Genomic DNA, 23,385 nt, shown 5'->3' with positions numbered 1-23,385 from the left:
AGAGAGGTGGTATACCCCAGAAAGAAACAGAAAAACAAGTACTAAGGAATAGAATGCAGATATACATGGATGGCTAAGCTTGAAACTAGCCCAGGCCCAGCATCACCACCAGTGAGCCAGATCTAATTAGCCCAGTCAGACCTGATCTGACTCCTGCTGACCCAGAGGGGCTTATTAAGTTGGGTGCAGATCTGGACCTAAGCTGCCTGCATGAAAACATGTGTGGATATCCCCAGGCTCTAAATTCAGTTTGCATTGTGGTTGTGAGATTTGCTGAATCTTGGACAAGTTTGGCATACATAGCGTGTCTCTCTCACATTTGGACATTGGGCTTTAGCAGGAAATGACACAAATCCTTGATCTGAGATACATACTCCATGTTTTGTCTGTCTGAATACTACTATTGTAAAGACTCAGCATTTCTCACTCCAGAAATGTATTTGCAAGGTTAGTTATCTGTAGAAAGGTGTCTGTAAGGACAGCTATTTATCTGGTGTCTATGATACTTACCTCAAAGTACAGCTTCTTTTGGTAAATAAGTTTATCTGGCCTGCCAATCCCTCAAAAACTGTGCTGAAGCTAAAATTCACACAACACTGTTACACACCTGCTAAAAACAAAACCTAAAGATTGATACCATATAATTAAACACTTTCTGGGAAAGCATCAATAGGGGTTATTTGACCACAAAACATTTTAATTTCAAATTGTTTAATCTGGCATTGAATATGTCAAAAGTAACTAAAGTGTGCGACACTAGGATTTAAATCAGAACACTAGCACTGTACTCCTAAAATATAAACAGTACTGAAATTTTAGTGCAGCTACCAAATCAGGAATCAAAGAACTACTGTGTATTTAGTATACTGTGTATTTTTAAACTGTCATTTAACAAGATCATGACATGCCCTAAAGCTGTATCTGAAATATTTTCTATGTACAGGAAGGAGAAAGATTTGCTCTAACAGCATATGAAGCTAATATGCAGGTTCTCTTGATGCATCATTTTCATTACCAGTGAGGGGGAAAAAAGCTGCGATATTTCTGCAGAGCGCAATGCATTTTACAATAAAGCAAAGCTTCTTAGTCTCCTACACATTAGATATGTTAACCACATATGTGGAGTCAACATTAGAGATGGAATTGGTTTTTTATTATGAAATTCAGAAATTTATTATGAATATTTTTAAAAGTGTAAAACTAGCTGTCAGTATTTCCTTAACATTTTTTCAGGAGGGGACTTTTAAGTTTCAGCCTCAAAAGATTGCTTCTACTCTGAAACTTAACAAAGAACAGAACCAACTCAGGGCAGAATGTCCTAACTCCCAGTGCAGTGTAAATTGAGGGCATTTTGTACAAAGTGTTCTGCACCACATGTGAGCCTAAAGCCTCTGCCTAGTAAAATGAGGTCAAGGAGCAGAAGGTATATGTAACAGTCAACCTCTGTACTTTTCAGCTACAAAAATTAAGAATAAATTACTGATCGTTCCTGGAAGACGGACAGGAAGAACAGCAGTGCTGTTTACGATTCTCTTCTAGCCCAAATCTCCACTGGTTACTGAGCAAGGGGTCTTTTGTGAGATTATTAGAGGCATACTCACTGAAAGAAAATTGTGGTTTTGCAAGAGCTATAAAGGACAGTATCTATACTTTCAGGGGGTTCCAATCAGCCAAAATATATGTATTTTAAACTCCTTACATTTTGTACCAACTACTGACAGTGTTCCAAAGTCTTAATCTGTGGAGTCCTGACTGGTGGTTTATAACAATCTGTCTGATCTTCACAGTTGTTCTTTGTATAATGAGCTGCTAAAATGCACTCCTTATACACTATTTTACCAAGTAACTGGCTAGATTACACTAGGCCTCACTCTGGAACTAGTCTAATGCTAAAAGACTACAAGCTACAGAAACTAAACCCCATCGTTTCCTTTATGAATGTCAGCAGGCTCCTTGGCTGAATTCCTGAATCAAATAAGCCATAGTCTCAGCTAGGAGACTATAAACAAGGCCAACATAAATACTCTTTTCTAGACTGTGAAGGACTGATCACATTCACCACCCATGCAGTAACGATGTTTGACAAGCTTGTCATTTATTAAGACATTGCCAAGAGCTAGGTGATAAAGTGCTTTCCTGCTCGCAACAAGCATCAGGGGGTTGTTTCACAGTACAGTAAACTGACCTTGTCAATGGGTGCTGCCAAAAGGGATGGCCCCAATTCCTGCACTGCCTTGACCATGTCTTCTTTCCTTCTCACTAGCATTTGCAGTAGGACTTGTCTGACTACAAAAAGCCAAGGCAATATAAAAGTATTTACTTCGGGGCTTTTTGCTTGCTGCCTTTTTTTGCTCGCTTGTTGCTGTTTTTCCCTTTAGCAGAGTTAGTTGTCTGCCAGACTCATATATAGAACCAGCCATCCCCTAGGGTCAGACGTGAGCTAGTACCAGTGCTAGCACAAGGAAAGCAACTGGACAGCTTTGTAAGCAGCAGGTAGTTAGTAGACCAGTTTAGCTGCTTTGTGAAACCATACCCTTACCACTAACAGGAGTTACACAGTTAAGCAGAGTATTTTTCTGCCATCAGTGCAACTGATGCAGTCCCAAAGGAAGTAATTTCAGGCAAGGCTTCTTGTCTAATATGCTATAAAAGCAGTTTCTATTCTGTCACTTACAACACCAAAGCATGGGGAAAAGGTGGGGGGGGAAATCACTACTAATGATTTATTTTCCCAAATGGAGAGTTAAAACAATTAAACCTAAGCCTTTAAAAAATATTTCTGCATCAACATATTCAAAGTGGTTTTAGAGATAATATTGCGGGTGAAGCAAATGGTTTTCTTTTTTTTTTCTTTATGGGGCAGAACACGTTGCAGGTTCACTGATATGAAGCTGAACTAAAATAATGATGCCCTTTGAAAATTTAACCAGATATAAATAAAGTCAAGTATTGGCATATGGATTTGAGTGCCCAACTAAGAATTACATTTTAAAATTGCATCCATTTACCTTAAAATGGAAGTAAAGAATAGTTTGGCTGTTGTTTTCCCTGCAGAAGATGGTCAGCTCTTCCCAGGCTCTCTGGTGCTTGCAAACAATTCACCTACCATGACCTGAAGCTCCCACATTGATAAAAAGTGACCACCACTGTACTTTTTATAGTGCCTACCTTTCATTAGCACATCTTCCTTCAAAACCACAGGCTGTCTGGCTACATCTCTACCACATTTGTCCTTTCAACACAGCCTTCATAAACTCTTTTCAAAAATAAGAACAGCAAGCAGCCTGTAAGAGGAGCTTTCTCCACAAAATAAATTTCCCTTCTTGCTACCCTTGTGAAAAGACCCTCTGAACTTGTCAAATCCACGGCTATTTTCCACACTGAGCATTAACATACTAAATATCACTACAAAAATCACTTCCTGCTGGTATTTTACACAAAGAGTTACTTAAAACCTCAAATCAGCAGGCTGTAGCAGGGACTTTAAATTCCCATCGAGTAGAGATTATTTACATGTTAGATTGGGGTTTCAGGAAGTGCTAGGGGTTTACCTTTTTTATCCAAGCTGACACATCCTAAAGGCCAAGGAAACTTTTAAAGCATTTCCTTACACTTAACAGAGATATGGCAAAGATTCTGCAAGGAACGTTTAATGCTGAAGTCTGAAGTATTTGTAATTTGATTGAAAGTGGTGAAAGTGGACACTGGAACACAGTACTAAGCTGCAGGTTTTTTGGTTTTTTTTTTTAGAACAAAGAAAGTAACTGCATCAGGAGAGAGTGCTGTTTGCAACCACAAGGTGCCTTTTTCTTCAAGTGAAAGGCTAAGTTTTTGAAGATCAATAGCAGACTTCAGTCACTATTAGTAAAATAACTCGAAGTGGCCAATACACATACAAGGCATAGCAAAGAACAAGGACAGAAAACAGATAAATAAAGAAACAAAAATATCAACATTTTAAAGTAGATACAGACATAGATACAGACTGATAGAATCCTGTCTCTGCCATTCTCAAAGTTATATAATCAAGTCATCAAAAAAAGTAATTCTTTTATAATTATGCCATAAACGCATTTGACTCCAAATTTACCAATCAGATAAATAATTCTACTGAAAGAAAACCAGACTCCCACTAATTAAACAGCTAGCAAGAACTGTGCTAATAGGGTGCTTGTATTCTGATCTCCAAATTGCAGATCCGTGTTGAAATGATGGCTACTAAAATGCAGCAGTGGTTCAGGCAAACTTTTCTAGCACATGCATAAATACAATTAACAGCCTCAATCAGAAACTAGAACGAAGCGTGTGTGTGCATGCGCTATTCAACAGCTAAACATGTTATTAGATGCTTACAGCTCAGAGTACACATTTACTTTCACTCATTTTACAAAGGTAAAAAGAGGACTATGCTTTATGGACCAGAGACTTGTCACGGAAGTTGTGGCAGTTCATGTAATCTTCCTTAAGTAAAATCAGATGAGAAAACCACTACACTTTCAGACTAAAAAAAAAGTCATCAACACTTCATATGAAGATGCTTGCATAAACAACATTGAATATTTAGAAAAGGAAAGAGAAGACCTTGGTTTAAAGTTAGGCCAAAGTATACTATAAAGGCTTACCACGCAAGCTTCTCTGGCTTGATGAACTGATGGGTCTTTTTCTAGGACTGCCTTATAATCTTCCAGAGCTTCATCTAGTTTTTCTGTTTTTTCATATAGTTCTGCTCTCCTCAGCAAAGCTCTAATATAGTTAGGATCTAATTCCACTGCTAGAAAACAAAAACAAAGCACAGTATTTTACCTGAAACATTTCTACACCCCTCAAATGAATTCTTAAGTGTGTATTAAAATTAAATTCTTAATAGTTATCTTTATAATGTAGCTAGCTCAGAATCAAGCACAGTTTAAAAGCTAAGTTGTAATTCAGAAAAGGCATACATCTGCCTGTGAAAGTCTAATGCAAATGATCATATTTCATTTAACGTCTACAAGCTATCACAGATAGAAGTGATTTATAATGCACAAACATTTAATTTTGCAATACTATATATGCAGAGATTCTAAGTGACGCTTCAGAAATTTTAAGGACCTGTAAGATATTTTTCAACTTTTGTATATTTAATAAGTGTATATTATTAGATTACAGCTAAAGTTAAATATACCTAAAGATACACACAGCAGGGAAAATAAGCGTTTCCCTGCTTATCTCAGTTCAAGTTGAGACAATCTCCAGAACTACTGGTGTTCTTCTGAATTTAATATCAAACAGTCAAAACTGGGTTGGGAATCCACAAACGGTTATATTAGCTCTACAAGTCAGAGGGGCATACTGACTGAATTTAAACTTTTCCTCTCCTTATTCCCTTGGCAGCCATGACTGTGTTTACAGATGCAGTTAAGACTGAATGCTAAACTTAACAGTAACCTGCACATGGTAATTTCTCAAAAATTTCTTCATCCATTTTTCATCATAGAAAGAGGGAGTATGAAAGACTGCCCACTTTATAATTACTTACCCATTAAAACAGTTCTTGGGACAATTACATCAAGGATTATCTAGCTAAATATTCTAGCTTATTTCTTCTGGAAGGACAAAGACAATGCTACAGTCAGCAAGTTGCAGGTTAGTGTGAATTGCTCTGCTGTGCTCCAAGTGTTGCACTGCAGTTTGTAAGCCAAGTCCCTGGGGAGTGTCAAGCGATGGTAGGTTTGTCTCACTGCTGCAAAGCAGACCAATTCCCTTTCATCCACTACAAAATTAGCAGAAGCGTTTTTCAAAATGGACCACCACCAAAACATGGCAAACCCACAAAGTGACAGAGGCGAGCTAGAATTTGTTACCTTCAAGAATACTTTTAGCATGTACAAACTCATATTTATGGTACAAGCAGTACTGGCACGCAGCCATTGGATTAGTTTTCTGATTGGTAACATGGACCTTTTTCCCCAGCTGTCATGGGGAGTTTAACAAATATTCAAGCATGGGTGAGTGGGTGGAAGCAATAAAGCAATATACAGCTGAAATGATTTCACCAGAAGTTGCAGAGAGAAAACCATGCAGGACAAGAACAGGAGAGCATAACCCCTTGTGACAAAGCAAAAGCCTTGCATAAAAGGGACTTGATAATGCTTTTAATTCTGTAAGGCCTCATGGTTCTTGGAATCTGGGATTAAACCAAGTTCGGGGGGGGGGGGGGAATAGCAGGGGGAAATGAGTTTAAAATAGTACGTGTAAGGAAACAGCTTCCATAATAAAAAGACTTCCCTATTAAAAAGAAGTAAACCAGCAGCCTTATTGGCACAAGAGAATAGAAAGTAAATTATTGCAGACAGGAAAAGTTTGATAGACATTTTACAAAATAAATAAACTAAAGAATTCTTTTCTTTAAATTCTTTAAAGACCCGTATGCCCAAAATTACAGCTCTGCAGTAAGGCACTAAATGGCATAATTTATGCATGACAGATCTGGCACAAGAGCAGCACATAGAAAAAAAAAAAAAGTCATACCTTTGCTGCAGTCACTTAGGGCAGCTTCTGTCTTGTCCTAGAATACAAAATAGTTTTGTTATATTTAAATCCTATTTCTTGTGAAACAGATTATTTACAATTGCAAGCAAAAAGGTTTGTCTGGCATTCCAAGGAACTGGGATGTTCATGTAATCAAGGCTTTTCATACCGTTGCTTCTGATGTAAAGCTCTTTACCAGTGATTAGCTTCCTCTCTGTGAAGGTTGCCAGTGTTCAAACTGCATGGCTGCCCCACTAATCGGTCTGTACTGAACAGCCGGCAGCAAGCCACAGTCAAAAGGCTGAGTCACATCTGCAGGCCTTGGCTTAACTGAGCTACAGCTTTTCTACCTTTGTCAATTAATTAAGGGGTTGGAATAGACAGTTCCCAAGAGCCCCAGATAAATTCTTGTCTGTACAAGCTAACACGTTTGGAAAGCAGATACTGCCTTTAGCACTAATACAGCTTTCTCTAGAAGGGACAGTGCATAAGGCTTCCAGAAGTGGTAGGGACAAGATTTTAGTGCACCCAGACAACCATAGTTAGAAGATGACAGCCAGGCAATCTGCTTATAATGAAACAAGAAAAAAGCAAAAGAGCTGAGACAGAGATCCTATTTTCATCCAAACTAAAAGGGCTTAAAAAAAACCTAAGCCAAAATGCAGGCTGTTCTGTGCTTGTATTGTTGATCTAAGTGGTAGTAATCTTTCTACACCCAAGGAACTAACTATTTTCTCCTCCATAAAACAGAAGCTGTCTCAGAAGAGAATGCCTCACAAGCTTTTATTGTAGTGCAAAGCAAATGGGTGCAGCAGGTATGGAAGAACAAACTTAATGGGGAAAGTTATTAATAATATGAATCTATTTTCAGAGTAATGTATTGGTCTGTCAGGTTCCCCTGGTCTATCCTGGTGAGATACACTAGTTTGTGCACAGTTCTTTTATCATCTTGGCCTCCATTGGGGGCTATTGGATTAGTTTCCCAGTGATATCAATAGTTAACATCTGGATTATGAGGAGGTTTTTCAGTTTACAGCTTTCATATTCGAAAGGTTCCAGCATCTGTTATTACAGATTTTATTCCATTTTTTCCTTGCCTGCTCAAACAATTCAGTATCCCAACAGCAAGTTAGATAACTCTAGCCAAACAAGAATACTCTATGCTGAGTAAGAATTTATTTATTTATGCCTAAATATGGCTGCAAGGTACATTTCTGAACAGAGCTGCATCTGTCTCAATACTGGAGGAAAACTGCAAGAAAGTTCCCTTTGCTGGAGGGTAAACTGAGGACAGGAGTTAACTGTGCTATTTTTCTATAATAATTTAATCTTAAAAACAAACGCAAAAATAGGGAGTAATTTCTCCTGAATTCTTAGTATCTCCTCTTTCTAAAGAAGTGAAAGTTTCTGTTCAGACAGATTGTGTTCTGTGCCTTCCATGCTACTTAAGTTTATTGCTGATTCTGGTTAACATCTGGGCACCTGTCCCTGGTCAAGGAATAGAAAACATATGAAGAAAGCTGCAGCCATTCTATCCAGACCATGCCCTACTATATAGGTCTGTCCTACCACATAGCAACTGTGAAGGAGGCAGACTAACTGAATTAATAAAGCCCTATTTAGGAAGTCCTGCTTATGCCTCAAAGCATTTGAGCCAATTAAATGAAGACAAGTATATGACAATCCAGGCTTTTAAAAAAACACTAACTAGCTACAATTCTATACAATCTAATACATGGTCTGCATACACTAAACATGCTCAAAAGACATCTGTTCTACATGAACTTTGAATTTCATTAAAATAGAGAGAATGAAAGAAAAAATCAGTGGTTTTAACATAATGCAGCAGAACAACTTCGAACAGCTGTTCCAACTGCAACTTTCAGGTTTGTATTAATCCTCAGTAAAGCCAAGCATACCAGCATTTCTACTGGGAGCACGACAGACTGAGCAAGCAGCAAAACCTGCAAACAGCTTTATTCCTTTGCCCTCCTTTATGCACCCCTAATGACTTCATTATTGCATTTGTCATATAATCAATACATGGTGTTTCATAAAATAAAAAGAATATTCACCTGTTTCATTTTTGCAGCAGCTCTGTTTGAAAATAAAACAGCCCTATCTTTTTGGAAGCAGGCTGGACAAATCTGCAGAGCCTTTGTGTAGGAGTCTTCTGCCTCTCCATAGTCTGCAGATGCAATAGCAAAAAAACCAAAACAGACAATTTATTTCAAATAGCAGTACAGTCAGTGAACAACATGGCTAGGATTTCTTTGGAAACATTTCTCAACATATGATGCAATATTAAACCAGAATCAGTAGCTGCTCTCAGACAAAGTACTTTACTAAGTAGTACATAGATCAATGACAATTATTTTAAAATCAACACCCTTGTAAAAGCAGAAATACAGTCCTGAGCTTAATGTAACAAGTGCGGCATGACGTGCATATAATTCTCATCCCTGAAATTGTTTCATTCTATTTGAGTACCAGCCTTAGAGGTAGAATCTCTTCAGCTTAAGTGTATCCTTGATCTGACAGGAAGCATGTGCTGAAACACGTCACTGCACCGATACCTGTTCAAAGCAGCTATGGCGATATTTTATTTGTCACATCATCTTCAATGACTGACTGAAAGGTCAGTCACCACAAACCCATTATCACTTGAAGGTCATCCGTCATCAAGTCTGGTCTAAAGCAAGGACCAGTGGTTTACCACCAAGTTATTAATTTTCTAATAAAGGTAGAGTCAAGAGTGAAAAGGCCCTATACTGACTCTGAACAACGGCTCGCCAGCTGACAAATGCATTGTTCTCAAACCAGGGCAATTCTTTCTGTGAACATTAGCTGGTGACCATCCAGGTGCTTAAAAGGTTGTGTATTTCTGATTAGTAAGCACTTTGGCAGGCACAGGCACACTGAAAAGATGTGCCGAAGAATTTGTCAAGAAGAGGCTATGGATGAGACTTCACAAGATGATTCAGCCAACATTACTGGCTTGCTGCTTTCATGGTCCGAGCAGTTCCCTTCCGCCTGCTCTGATGCTTGCCTGAATTGGTAAATCATTCCCCAGGAATCTTGCTCTCTTAGCCCACAATAAGACACCTCCAACTGGAAGGCCACTGTCTGGTTATCAGGGTATACTTCTGGGAAGGGGAAATTACTTGTGTCCCCGCTGACTGTGGAAAGTATGAATCTGCATTTCCTGGTTTCTTTGTGAATCCTCTAGCCACCAGAGCATTAAATGAAAGGTAGGTGTCAAAATCACTTCTCCCTTTATGTTTTTTTAATTAAAAGCATTAGTACAGTTATTTATTACTGACCTCAAACCTGTTGTTATGTATTAACTATGTTCAGAACACGTCCAGTTCTGGCATAAGCTAGAAATTTACACAGCACTAGATTTTTTTTTTTTAATATATGTATGTGTGCATACATGTACATCTCTACATATACACACATAGACATGTGTGTACATCTCTATATACACATATACATGTACATCTATATGTATATAGATGTACATGTAAGTACATATAGATATACATACATGTGTGTATATATGTATGTATAGATGTTTATATATATACGTACACACACATACATAAAGAAAATGTACAACAGATAGAGTCAGTGGATAAAAAGAAACATGCAAATGTACAAAGGAATGAGAGCGCTGCTGGGCCACCAAGTCCTGCATCAATGCTAAGCACACACACTAGCAAAAGTCAGAGCCTAGTGGAAGCCTTTTTTGATTAGTAAAAGAAACCATGGCACTTGGAAGGCAGTCAATTCTCTATCATGTTCTTGGATTTAAACACTTAGTTTTCATGAAAATACTGCTTTAGTAATCCAAGTCTTTGTGATTTAAACTTAACTCTTAAGGACGTCTGCTATCTTTTTCTGTTCTCTAGAGCCAGATGAAAAATTATATGGATGATAAATTTGAACAATGATAGGTGTGAGATCTTCCTATGGGTTTTCTGCAACATCACCATGATGGCTAAGTATTAATTTAAGATTCTGTAACATCCATATGGTGTTAAAAGATTATGAACCCACCTCCTTTCTTGAACTGCTCATTTCCTTTCTCCTTCAGCATTGTGCTCTCCTTTTTTCTTTTCTACAAAAGAAAAGACAATGTCTCAAAGTATTTTATTGAAATGAACAAGTAGGTCAGCTGCAGTTCCAAATAAAATATGAATAGAAATCAGAACAAAATGTAACCTGAAGAATTTTAACTAGTACCAAGATCGCTTGCTTGTAGTCATTGTGACATGATACACTTTATATATCCATGAAACACTGGAGTATAACAACAAGGCAATTAAAAAGCTCCAGTTCATGGACAACAGTATGCAAAAAGAGCATTTATAGTGAATTACAAGGTTTAAACTAATATGTTAGCTTTTTAGCTGGCTGTTTGCTTCTCCTTTCCAACTCAATTTAATTCAATCAGTGCAGGTCAACTATGTAGAATATATTTTAGATGTAAAGTCTCAAAAGTTTTGCTTGAAATAATTCCACCTCAGAAACTCGTAGTTATTTCAGAGATGTACAAAGCATGTTGAGCTGACTGCATTAGAAACAGGTCCATGGATAATACTGCCCTGAAAGATTTCTTATGCAGAGAGAGTGACTAAACCATCAGACCCAGGAAGATTGTTCTGTTATACAGTGAAAATTGCACATGCTGAGCAGAGTTCTGTTTTCAGCCATGAATATTTTAACAGTACTCTTGGCACAAGTGAAATTGACATGAATGCTCTTAGCCTTTGACACTGAAAACACAGGATTTCACCAAGCCATCTCTTCAACCTATTTACAATGGAAGTCCTTCACATGCAGACATACCTCACACAAGTAAAAACAAAGCACTATAAGTAAGACAGTAACATCAAGAAGCAATGCTCATGTTCATGAATCATTTCTATGGTAGAAAAATGATTATTTGACCACTGATTTTGCCCCCAACACACATGCAGACACAAAGGACTTAAATCAAGGTGTCTATAAATTACAGATCATTGAGCAATTAAAAAGCCAACACTAGGAAAAGGAGCAGTTTCCTTTCCTGCAGATTGTGTAAATCAAGGATTAATGCAATTATCAATATCGCACAGAACATCTCCTTGGAAACAGCTAAATATAGTACTCTTTGTGGAGCGCTGCACCATCTCACAGCTACGCCACGCAGCTGACAAACAATACAAAATCAGAGGGTCTCTCCTCTTGCTTTTATTGGCTTTGGAAAGTAATTCACCTGACCATTGTCACCATCTTAGTAATAACAGATCACAATGCTCTGAAAACTAGGCTCAGGGAAATGGCATTCAGTTGTGACACACAAAATTACACAGTAAAATATCTGACCCTTTCGATACATGCCTACATCACTAATTTTTTTCCTGTTGCCTATTAAATATGTTTTCTAATACTCATTGCTCCTCACATTTAAAAAAAACCTCAAAAACCAGAACATAGATCAGACAAAACATGCACCCCTATTTAGAAACTGGCTTTCCTCCAAGGTGGAGTGACAAACCTACACAAGTCCTTCCACAATGTCACTTGCACCAACATACACAAGCCAGTTGGTGCTTTCTAAATGTGAGCGTACAAACAAATTTAGCCTCTTAAGGCATAAGCAGCATTCAAAGCACCAATTCTTTGTATGTATGCAGGATTCTGCTGTTCAGCACAGGAAGTATGTAACTGCACTTGAAAGCTGTACCCAAACTTTCGAAGTGCCACACAAAACAGCTCCAGCAAGGTCACTGCCACACACACAGTTGACCCTCCACAGAAAGAAATTTTTATAACATCTTGAATGCATATAGAGTGAAAGCCCAACAGAAGTAATTTTCACATCAGTGAACAAAGCAGCCAGATTTCAGCACAGAACAGGTTTGGAGATGATGATCCTACTGGAAAACATGAAAGATCTACATATACAACCCTCATTCAAGAAAAGAAATGCTTGAAACACTACCCCTACTGACTTCATTGCTCATGACCTATTTAAGAACTGGCCTTTAAGTGCCATTAACTGATTCACTGTTGCATAAGGTAGAGTTATAACTCTACAATAACGAGAGAATTTTTTTTTCATAAAATGAGAACTACAGCGTGGTCACAGTACTCCTGATGCAGAAACCCTAAAATCAAGGAATACTGGATGAAAAGCTTTACCTGTATTATCATTATTTTGTTTCATTTTATTAGAATTATTACAAAATATTACATGTTTACTCCAGTTAAGAATTAAACACTAATATAAAAATGATTTGCAGCAAGGCGGCTTTAGGAAAAGAAGCTTGATATTTAAAAAAAAAAGAGTGAAAGGAAAAAAAAAAATTCTTCACTTGTGGGATTCCTTCTCAGGTAGCCAAGAGGATGGTGACCTAGAGTCTCAACAGCACAGAAGAAAGACCAAGGTGGCTGTATGGCCATGTTCGCTGGGGAAACATGGGCAGATGAAAGTTCTGAGCAACTGAAGAGTTTAAGGACTGTCACGCTGGGAAGCTGATGATTCATACAACTCTCCTCCAAAAGCCTGTTCCTTTGTACGTCCTCTTGCCTGCAAATCAAACTGCACAAACTTGAAGAATAGAGGACTATTAGTCACATAATTGTTACAGACATACAAATGTCAGTGACAGTCTTGTGGTCACTTCTGACTATTTGACCAGAAAAGGTGTTGTCTAAGCACGTTTCAGAAGCCAGCAGCATTGTTAAGAACACCGTATATGGTTTTGCAGCTTACTCAGCTCCCTGGAAAGCAGCAATGCAAGCAATGCAGTCCTGGTTCCAAACCAGTATTTCTGTTATAGCTTGACCAACATTTTCATGATATCCCTGTATTACGGGTTTCAGGCTGTCCCGTAAGTTCCAAACTGTACAAGTTTTCGCAGTATTTTTAAAAAAGGTAAAGTCTATAGGGTACCTCACGCTTCATTCTGGATTGAAATATGACCCATAAACAATACATAGTAGCAGACTATCCCTAGAAGCAAATTCCTCTGACTTTTCCACAAGATGTAAAAGCATACGTACTAGCACATCACATCCAAATGCACTGCCCTCTAAAGCACATTATGTATTTGTGAAATAAATACAACATTTATGCCTCCATATATACAATTCTTTAACAGAAAATCCTAACACAAAAGCAGTGGAAAGTCAACTATTTTGGATTAATTTACATTTAACCTGAAAGGACTGGTCCAATGGGTGCTATCAGAAACTGTCTTCTATTCAAATTCAGGGTAAAAAAAACCCAAACAAAACACCAACAAAAAAAACCCCAAACCCAAAAACTAAACCACCGTTAGAAGACATAACCTCTCCACTCAGTATGCTAAATTTCCAGCTTCGATGGACAATTGCGAATTGACTGGTCACCAGTTTATTGTGATCATATCAGCCCAGAGTGAAAAAATTGCAAGTGACTTGTCCTTGGGACAAATTTTGCACAATGTCATTTCAGTGTCCCTACCCACTCATTTTTCAGAAAAAGATTGAAGTAGCTGCAGGGCAGGCTACCCTTTCCTCAGCAAGGGAAGTAGGTCAGACTGAAGTCCTAGAATGCTCTGCCTGTGGAAAAGATATCTTGACCCACTACATTCCCTGAGGCTGCTCATATACGACATTGGGGTCAGGCACAACTTCCCCAACTTACACTCCGTTATGATTATTCAAAGTCAGCAAAATCTTAAGGCTTGTTTTCTGCAAATTTTATTAACACAAAGATGACAAATTCTGAGTGGCAGGCATTAGTTTTTGATGTACAAAGTAAAAAAAAAAAATTTTTTTTGAAGTCCAGAAGAAATAACTACATTTAACTAGTAATATGATTCTTAAAGGATCTGATTAGAAATGTTGACATATTTGGATACTGAATTACAATTGTCCATATTCTGAAGAAATTAGGATCCTAACATAAACCTGCTTGGCAAGCAAGAGGTACTGAAGATTAAGGCCTGATCTGAAGTAACGAGAAAAGATACTTGGCCTTCTGACAATAAAGTAAAACAATTCAAAAGAAAGGCCATCAAACACAGTCAGTCCCTGGACCTCAGCAACTCTGCCAAAAAACTCAGGGTTAAAAATAAAAGCATTAAAGTATTAGTCTACTATTAGAGAAGAAAGCAACCTACCTATTTTCACTGTTTGTTTTGGAAGTAACCTATGTAACAAAAGTGCTGGAAGTGAAATCCTTAAATATAGCTGGTAAGAGCTGAAGGACCAACACCCTCAGTTTGTAATGCTTCCAACTATGCTTCCTCTGGTGGGTCCTATGCATTTTATTTGATCAATTGATTTAACTTTGCTGGGGAACTGTTCTTGGCTCCAGTTTTGTCAAGAGCAGCAAATGCGTACTCTCTTCTCTGTAAGGCTATTTATACAGTGTGACAATGCACATCTGCATCTCATATACCCTTTTGTAAGGTCACCAAGTAGCAGTCAATTTAAAATTACTGAAGTTCAAAGGGTGCACGGAAGCAAGGAATTTAAACAGATAAGGGATATATTTTTCAGCTTCAAATACCAATTCTATTGCTAAGTCATCCATTAGCAGTCATCTGCTTCCCCCTGCAGTTTTGTGAAGCTATTGCGGAATCATGCATTCAAGGATCTGAATTTCAATTTAATGTTGTAGTCACTCAAAAAATCCTTTTTCAAATCTTGCTAGAGTTGTCACTTGAAAACTGTGCCAAATCTGCCCTCTACACTCAAGAGGTAGAGTAATAAGCATTGCTAGACTCTGGCCGATCTCTGCTCATTTTAACTCCATGGTAGACACATTAGTCTTTCTACTGCCAAATCACTACCTCTTCCTGAAACTGTAAGCAGCACTTCAGAGACAATAGGTCACATCCATCCATGACAGTCGGTTTAAGTCAACATGCCAGACTAACTGTGACTATTCCTGAGTGACAATACATGCCATTCCGTTGTTCCAGTTTCAGAGGCAGCAGCCTCAGGCAGAAAAGTGGAGCTGACCACTTAATCCATCACCACCACAAGTCGAAAAGGTCTCAATTTGACAGTATCAGCATCTTCCAGACAAATGCAAAAATTAATATAAGACTAAAATCAGATAGCAGCACTGAAAGAAAGATGAAGGTATACTTTTTCACTCTTTCTATTAAATTGCCATCCAGCAAAAGACTTTTATAACTCAAAGAACTATAAATCACACAGGGATAACTCCAGATTTTACCCCAGTTCTTCTCACCAGCACTTGGAATTAATTACTCTAGCAGATACAGATATACTTCTCAAATGTACTTCTCCAAGCTTTGATTAACTCAGAAAATACAACAGGATGGTTTTTTCTCTTTTGCAAGCCATAAGACAGGGCAGTTTTAGTCTAGCAATCCACCTTTTCCTCCAATTTGACCAAAGCAGTAGTTTATTTAGTATTGGTGCTGTACTGTATACAGGATTCAGATTATTAAAGTAGGTAATTTGAATAAGGGGGTCGTCTTTTATTATAGTCAATAGTCACAAGATTACATTGTGATACCTTCAAAACCCAATTGTCTTGCAAGTTTTATTGCTATACAGTTGGATTGTCTCATGTATTAATAACCTGGGTTTTTTTGTTTGGGTTTTTTTTTTTTTTTTTTTTTGTCCAGTCACATAATTCTTCCTGGAAAGAGTTCTGAGACCATCTCCAAGTGATCAACACCTGAGGACTGCTCCAAAATACGACTGACTTCACTGTATCCCTCTTCCATTTTGTATTTTAGCTTTTATTTTGTAAATACTATAGAAAAAACAGCAACTTTGACAGAGTCAAGGTTACTATACTATATTGGACAGACAGAACTAGGAAAACACCAAATGCTGAAATGAATGACTACACCTGAGAAGCCACCTCAGAAGAAATCCCAGATCAGTTCTTCAACCCTTGGAAAAGCAAATTCTATACAGAAGCTAGAATTTATGGAAGAACAATGGGATCAACCTAAAGCATAGGGAAGAAAGGGTGAGGAGAGGAGCAGTTTAAAGGAAATTTCTTAAGACAATGTTCTCTAACACATCCTAGAACCTCTGGAGAAAACAGAATAACAAAAAAAACCCCAAAATGAAACCAAAACAAAAGGAAGTTTTACTGTTTAGCCCAGAACTGAAAAAATCTCAGGTATAACACAAAAACATTATTTCCCAAAGATCAGTTTCACTTAATTCTTACAGAGTTGCTAACAAGATACTAATCAAGAATCTCCTCTACTAGAGCTGTGTTCCTCATCTTGCTGACACATTTCCTAGTGTTAAAATAGAAGCTGAGCATGATTACAGCCAGCTGTAGCTCTAATGCACATGCAACAGCCCAAAGAAGGGAATTGCTTTTGAGGAATATTAGATATTTATTCCAGGGTCTTACAGCAGCTAGAAAGGAGTGTTCTATATCCAAAATAAGAGCTTACTAGGCCAGGTGCTTAAGTCTTTGCCAGACAAGGCCCAAAGAACAAGACATCTGTCATGATGGAAGAGCATGAGGGATTCAGAATCTTGCTGCTGGATAAACTCATAATTAATGGGTGTCCCTCCAGAAGAGGACCAGGTCAGACTGAAACAATTACCATGTAACAGCTGTTGGGTGTCTTCTGATTAATTCTGCAGACTAGACCAACGTCAAAGCCATCACTGTCAATGACAACTAACCAGAAAAATCTGTTTGTAATGCATCAAAAGCAATTTACTGCTCAGTGCCTCTGCTGAGGCAGCAATCAGCATGCTTTTGAAACAACAAAATCTTATGAAAGTGAATTTTGTTCCAGGCTGCTTAATTGTGGAGTTGCAAGTCCAGACAAGTAACCAGGCTCTATGCTACACGTGTTTTCAAGAATACTTCTTGCAGGTTTGTCTCTTAATATCCCTTCAAGTACTTATTTTGCTTCATTGTGTAGTAGACTTCTTACAGGATTGGTACTTTTCCCTGGAAGTAATTCCTGTTGCTGAAAATTAGAAATCTCACTGTATGGGGCGCTCAAAATATAATTGAGAGAAAATACACAACCGCTTGCTCCTTTAGTTTGATCTCTGCAGCAGCTTCTGCACGAGTGAGAATTTCTACTCAGAGCTGCTACCATGAAAGCTTGCACATAAGATGCGCATAAACACACACAGCAAGGACTAGAATCTCTCTTTGCATCTCCAGAATAAATTAGAGACTTTGTTTTCTACAGCCTAGTTATTGGAGAACATCGCTTAAAAGAACTCATTTATTAAAGCTGCTAAAACACAACAATGGGCTTAGTTTAAAAAAAAAAAACCCTATTAAGGTGTAGCCCCGTAAATTTGAGCAGGGCTAACATTCAGCTCTCCTTATGACTTGAGTACATAGTTTATGGTTGGTGCTGCAACCACAGTTCATGGGAAGTTTTTCTTATTTAGGCAAGTAGTCTAATTGAAGAAAATCCATCTACCCCTGTATGCCATCACGAGGCTGCCATTTGATGTCTACTTTTACCAGCACTGCCCTTGATCTAAAAATACAGCAGTATTTTTCATCTGAATCATTCCCTGTAACTGGTTCACTGCACATTCACACAGAGAGGTGTGCTAGCACAATGAAGGAGGCAGCAGGGGGCTGAGAATAACTGATCAAGGACTGCCTAAGTAGCAAACACAGCTCTGCTGCTGAGTGTCTGGTCACAACCTGAACAGTCAAATAAACAAGCTCTGAATATTTCTGCCTCATTTTCTCCAGCTGCAAAAAAAAATAAAAAAAAAAAAAAATCATGTTGCCCTTCTCTAAAACGACCTTTTGAGTAACTGGGAGGAGGTTTAAAATGTTTGAAAAACTCTGAATAAACAGATGTACAGCAGCTGCTTTCAGACTGTAACTGGAGTATTTTTTCTTAAAAGCTGCATCATATAACAGATTCTTTTAATAATAAAAATATATAGAACATTTCACTTTTAAAAATAAAAATAAAATAAAATATTTAGCCATCAATTCCAGGTATCATGAAGAAAGCTGGAGTGGCAATTTAGGAATGACCCACCCCCATGGTTTTACTACACAGAGAATGTAAGGTGAGACAGGGTAAGATCATGCAAATGGGCTACTTCAATAGTTGTAACAACTGCTGTAAGATTCTAATTCCTCAGCTCTTCTTATAAAAGATACCAACAATATAGCTGTATTTTAAAGACTGCTTATATAATCCACGCCGAAAGCTCTCTATGGAACATAAACAAAGTTCACAATGTAAATATTGCCAATCTAATAGTTATGGTGATACTAAGAGATGGAATACCTCCATTTCGTTAGCTATAATTATAAACCAAGCTGAAGGGCACAATTGCTCAATACCACTGGAAATAAACCTACAGAAAGATGAGAACTGCAGCTGTCTCAATACTTTCTCTAAGGAAATCTTTCCAGCTTTAAACAGTTATTATTTTGTACTTCCATAGCACCTTTCAATGGAGTTCCACAAAGCTGAATGCAAGTATTCAACGTTCACAATTCTTCTGCTCATTTTACAGAAGGCAAAAATTGATGTTCAAAATTAAATGGTTACCTAACAATACAACAGAAACAAGAGCAGCACAAAAACTAAGACACCCGATTTCCAGGCCTGCTGCTCTTTAGTTTAGTTCTATGACATAATTTCCTCACAGCTTTTAGCATTTTGTCTATGAAACTCTCAAGCTGCCTTCAAGTCATAGGCTGCTGCAGAAGCCTCAACGTGACTGATGATGACAATGCTCCTTGTTGTACAAGCAATAAATACAAGTAGAAAAAAGGGACTGTTTAGTCTAAACTGGAAGAGACGCAAGGGCAATGTGATGTTTTTTCTGTGTAGTAAGTAGGTCAAGGGAAGTGATTCTTGCCCTCTGTTCAGCACCTGAGAGAATTCATTTGGAGAGTGCCCAGTTTTGGTGTCCCTGCCATACAAAAAAAAAAAAAGAAAAAAAAGAAGACAGACATCAACTTCCCAGAGGGAGTCCAGCAGAAGGCCCCCAAGACGGTCAAGACACGGGAGACCATGACCTAAGCAGACAGCCTAGGAGAACTGAGTTTGTTCAGCCTTAGGAAAAGGTGGCTCAGGCGACACTTCATTGCTAGAGAAAATGGCGACGGACTTTTCCTGTAGGCATGCAGAAAAAGCAGGGCCAGTGATCACAAGTTGCAACAAAAGAAATTCTAATTAAATATGAGGAAAAAAGTTTCCACCATGAGGGTAGTTAAACACTAGAACAGGGGCCCAGAGAGGCTGTGCAGTCTGCAGGATCAGAGATGTCTGTGTGGCTCTGGGCAGGCTGATCTATTTGATCTAACTTTGCACAGGAGGTTGGACTAGATGACCTCCAGAGGCCCTTTCGGGCAAGGGATGTACCAGATAACCTGACAACCTCTTGAGATTTCCGCCCTGCCCCCCCCCTTATTCATTATTAGATCTCAAAATATTACAACTGGCAAGCATCATTATGCCCATTTTACGTATGTCAAAATTGAGAGACAGAGAGAGAGATACGAAGTGATTTCCACCAGGTCAAGCAGCAGACAAGTGTTACATTTAGTCTCATTCCTACTTCAATGAGATTATAATTCCATGTTCCCCTTCCCCACTAGTCCCATATTGCTTTACCACCTCAAGGAACTTCTACATTAACACAACAATTTCTACTATAGATGAAAAACTAACTGTATTTTGGTCAGAAATCCCACCCTACCAGCAAGGGAACTATTTGAGCCACGACTTGATTAAATTTCTGTACACTGGTTTGTAACAAACAATTTATAGGTTTGGCTGCCTCTGGCATCTTAGCTCTGCATATTTCAGCCCCTCATTCTCTATTTACAGGAGCTGACAATAAGACCATGGCGAGTCAAGTTACTGCCAAGCCTCTCCCTCTTTCCAACTTTTTTGGGCAATGTATAGCCAGCATTTATTTACTTATACAACACAGACTGGGCTAGCCAACAGTTAAGAAAGCGTGGTCCAGCTTTACCAGGTGAGTTGAATTAGAAAAGATCAGCTTGCCTGTACAAAAGAATAATAAGCCCCTATAAATTCACTGAAACATTCATAATATTTTAAGCACTTTTAAAAAAATTAATTTGGTATGACCCTTCATTTCTTCTTTTTCATCAAATGCCTCATTTTAGTAGTACTTGTCCATTACAGTAGTAATTTCTTCTACTGTTCCTGGTGATTTGGGAGTTGCCAGAATAAAAACATACAATACACTATCTTACCCTATGAAGTAATGCTTTCCTAATACGCTGCCTACCTTCTGGTGTTAGCTGTCATTCCTTACTCTAGTCTCTCCTTCCCTCATCATAATCAGTTATTCAATGTTACCTACGATCCAAATTATGCAGCTAGTCTTCCAGTAAGGACTCTATTTCCTTTATTAAAATAAGATCTAATTCATGCCTACAGGACTATAAAATAGTTTGCTGAAATCTTGCCTTCACATAAGTTATGATACATCAGAATTCCACTTTTTCCCCAACTGCCAAAGAATATAGTAGTACCTTTCTTCACTGTTTCAAGTTTCACTACAAGTAACTGCTTGTTTGGATAATTCAATTAGATTTTAAGAGGCTAGATCAGTTCTTTGAAACATGACCTGTTAAGAGGCCAAGCTATATAACTTGTCAAAAATAGTGTTAAAAAAAAAAAATTACAAGAGTTATATGTTGGGACACAAGATTTTAGTTTAATATCTTTACTCCCCCACCATTTGCAAACTAAAGTTGAAAAAAATTAGGAAAAAAAAAATCCATAAATCAGTAGAAAGCCTTCCACCATTTGCTATGAGAACATAATTACCAGCAGAAATTAATGGCATTACTCAATTAGAGAGTCTAATCCTGCAAGTGATTTAACACGTCTTCTCAAAGTAGAAAGTAGAAAAAAAGTTGGTTTTTTTTTCTAACTACCAGATGACCATAATATCTTAGAACTCTGAAAACTAACTGCTGTCAAGTGACACCACTGATTAAGCATCAAAAAAACTGGTTCACACAGACTTACAGGGGAGAAAACACCATTACAGAGGCTGTTGGACTTCCCCCAAGACCCGTTTGGTTACTCCCCACAACATTATCTAGTTTGTTACCCAAACATTTTGTCCAATGTAACAGCACTGAAAGTCAACAAAACCACACATTTAATGTGTTTTGTTCAATTAAAGCTTAAGTAATCTATAGGGATGCTTTCAAATTTAATCCCAATTAGTTGTATTACATAAACTAGCCTTTCAGATATGAAAGCTATCCTGAAAACTGCTCTAAGTTTTGGAAAAGCACTTGCAGCTAATCAGGTGAAAACAGTGAATGCACACAAACTAAATAACATGAAACAGGGAGATTTTTGTTTCTTACAATCTCTCTGAGTCACAGTAACCTTACACACGGGTGAAAGTAGACAAAAATCTGCAATGGAATGTGACGATTAAGAACAGCAAGGAAAGCTCACAAAAATACTTGTTCTTCTAAAAGAAGAAATTAAGAACAGTAAAACTAGACACATAAGAGAGTTTTAAAGGTCCATTTTCATGCCAGCCACAGACCATTCAGAAACGTGACACTGAAAATATATCTTTTTATATTCAACACTGCTACTTCAGATTACCTGTTTTTCTTCCTCTGGCATATCTTTTTCTAGTTCTAGTAAGTAGTCTTCATCTAGTTCTGTCTGCTTCCTTGAGCTATTCTCATCATTCTGTAAACTCCCTTCATCATCCAGCATAGGTTCTTTTGCCTCAAAGGAATCGTGACAGTCATGGAAACACTCATCTGCTGTTGTGGGATCTTTGGCTGAAGATGGGGTATATCCACTTTCAATGTTTTTGGGATTATGTGCATCTTTGGGGCCGGTCTCTGAAGACTTCTGATCAGAAAGCTTTAAGTGATCAAGTAATTCTTCAGGTGGACTTGCATCTTTAAACTCTTCCATGTTGGACTCCTTGGAGGGGTTAGGTTTTTAGAAATGATAAAGAAATAACCCTCAATAAGCATAACAAAAATGCCTCGTCAGCAAACTTATCTGTCAAGTACTTAAAAGCACTCTTGACATCACGTGAGGGAAACTATTATCTTTCAGGTGAGGGAGCAACTTATACATGCTTTTTCTGCGCACTGTACAGAGACACGGGGCCAGTACGCTGTTCCCATGAATAAGTTAATTCGCAAGGTCAGATTCCCAGGACCGGCACGCCACAGCACTAAGCTACGGCTTTTCCTTTGCAGCGGGACCGGAATCACACGCACTCGTCTACCCACAGGCCTCAGCACCCCCTCGCCCACCCCGGCCCCCTGTGGACTGCGTACAGCGAGCCCCCCGCCGCCGCCCCCGGCCCCGCCTGCACCGCGCTCCCCTTCTGCCCCCCCCCCCGCGACCCAGGCCGCAGGCAGCCGTTCCCCGGCGCTGTCATCTCAGCCCTATCCCGCCCCCAGAGATGCGGGGCCGGGCTGCGGCCACGGTCCCCTTTGACACCCTCCTCCTCCTCCTCCTCCTCCTCCACGGCCGGGCCCACCCCAGGGCTCCCTCCCGGCCCCGGGCAGAGACCTGCACCTTCCCTTCCGGCCGCCGCTCGCCTCCCGCGCCTCACCCTTCACCCCGCAGGGTCCCTTCCTGCCGGCGCCAGCCAATAGGAAGAGGCCGCGCGCAGTCTGCTGGGATTTGCAGTCTTGCGAGGGCGCGCGGGGTTGGGGCGCGGGCTCTCCTGAGGGAGAGGAGAGGAGAGGAGAGGTGAGGAAAATAAAGAAGAGGTAAAGAAAGAAGCACGGGGCACAGCTAGGGGTGATGCGGGTGGACAGTGGGAGAGGTGCGGTCTTGGGCAAGTACCACCTGGCTTGAACAGATAAGTCGGGGTGAAAAAGTGATCAGCTGAAAA

The 23,385-nt window shown here is 38.9% G+C and overlaps 1 protein-coding gene across 1 annotated transcript in view; it reads right to left on the bottom strand.

The window, feature by feature from the left end:
• Positions 1 to 23,115, bottom strand: part of TTC1 (tetratricopeptide repeat domain 1) — a 33,385-nt gene extending 10,270 nt beyond the window's left edge. Inside the window, exons 1-6 of the mRNA XM_052816516.1 lie at positions 23,058 to 23,115; positions 22,122 to 22,454; positions 10,573 to 10,633; positions 8,586 to 8,698; positions 6,511 to 6,547; positions 4,623 to 4,771 (exon numbers count right to left, since the gene is read on the bottom strand). Coding sequence (XP_052672476.1) covers positions 4,623 to 4,771; positions 6,511 to 6,547; positions 8,586 to 8,698; positions 10,573 to 10,633; positions 22,122 to 22,445 — 684 coding nt within the window. The 5' untranslated portion in view covers positions 22,446 to 22,454; positions 23,058 to 23,115. The remainder of the gene's footprint in view (positions 1 to 4,622; positions 4,772 to 6,510; positions 6,548 to 8,585; positions 8,699 to 10,572; positions 10,634 to 22,121; positions 22,455 to 23,057) is intronic.
• Positions 23,116 to 23,385: the final 270 nt, after the last annotated feature.

The sequence above is a fragment of the Harpia harpyja genome, chromosome 20 (genome assembly GCF_026419915.1).
Source record: "Harpia harpyja isolate bHarHar1 chromosome 20, bHarHar1 primary haplotype, whole genome shotgun sequence".
NCBI lineage: Eukaryota > Metazoa > Chordata > Aves > Accipitriformes > Accipitridae > Harpia > Harpia harpyja.
This window is presented reverse-complemented; position numbering and strand designations above follow the sequence as displayed.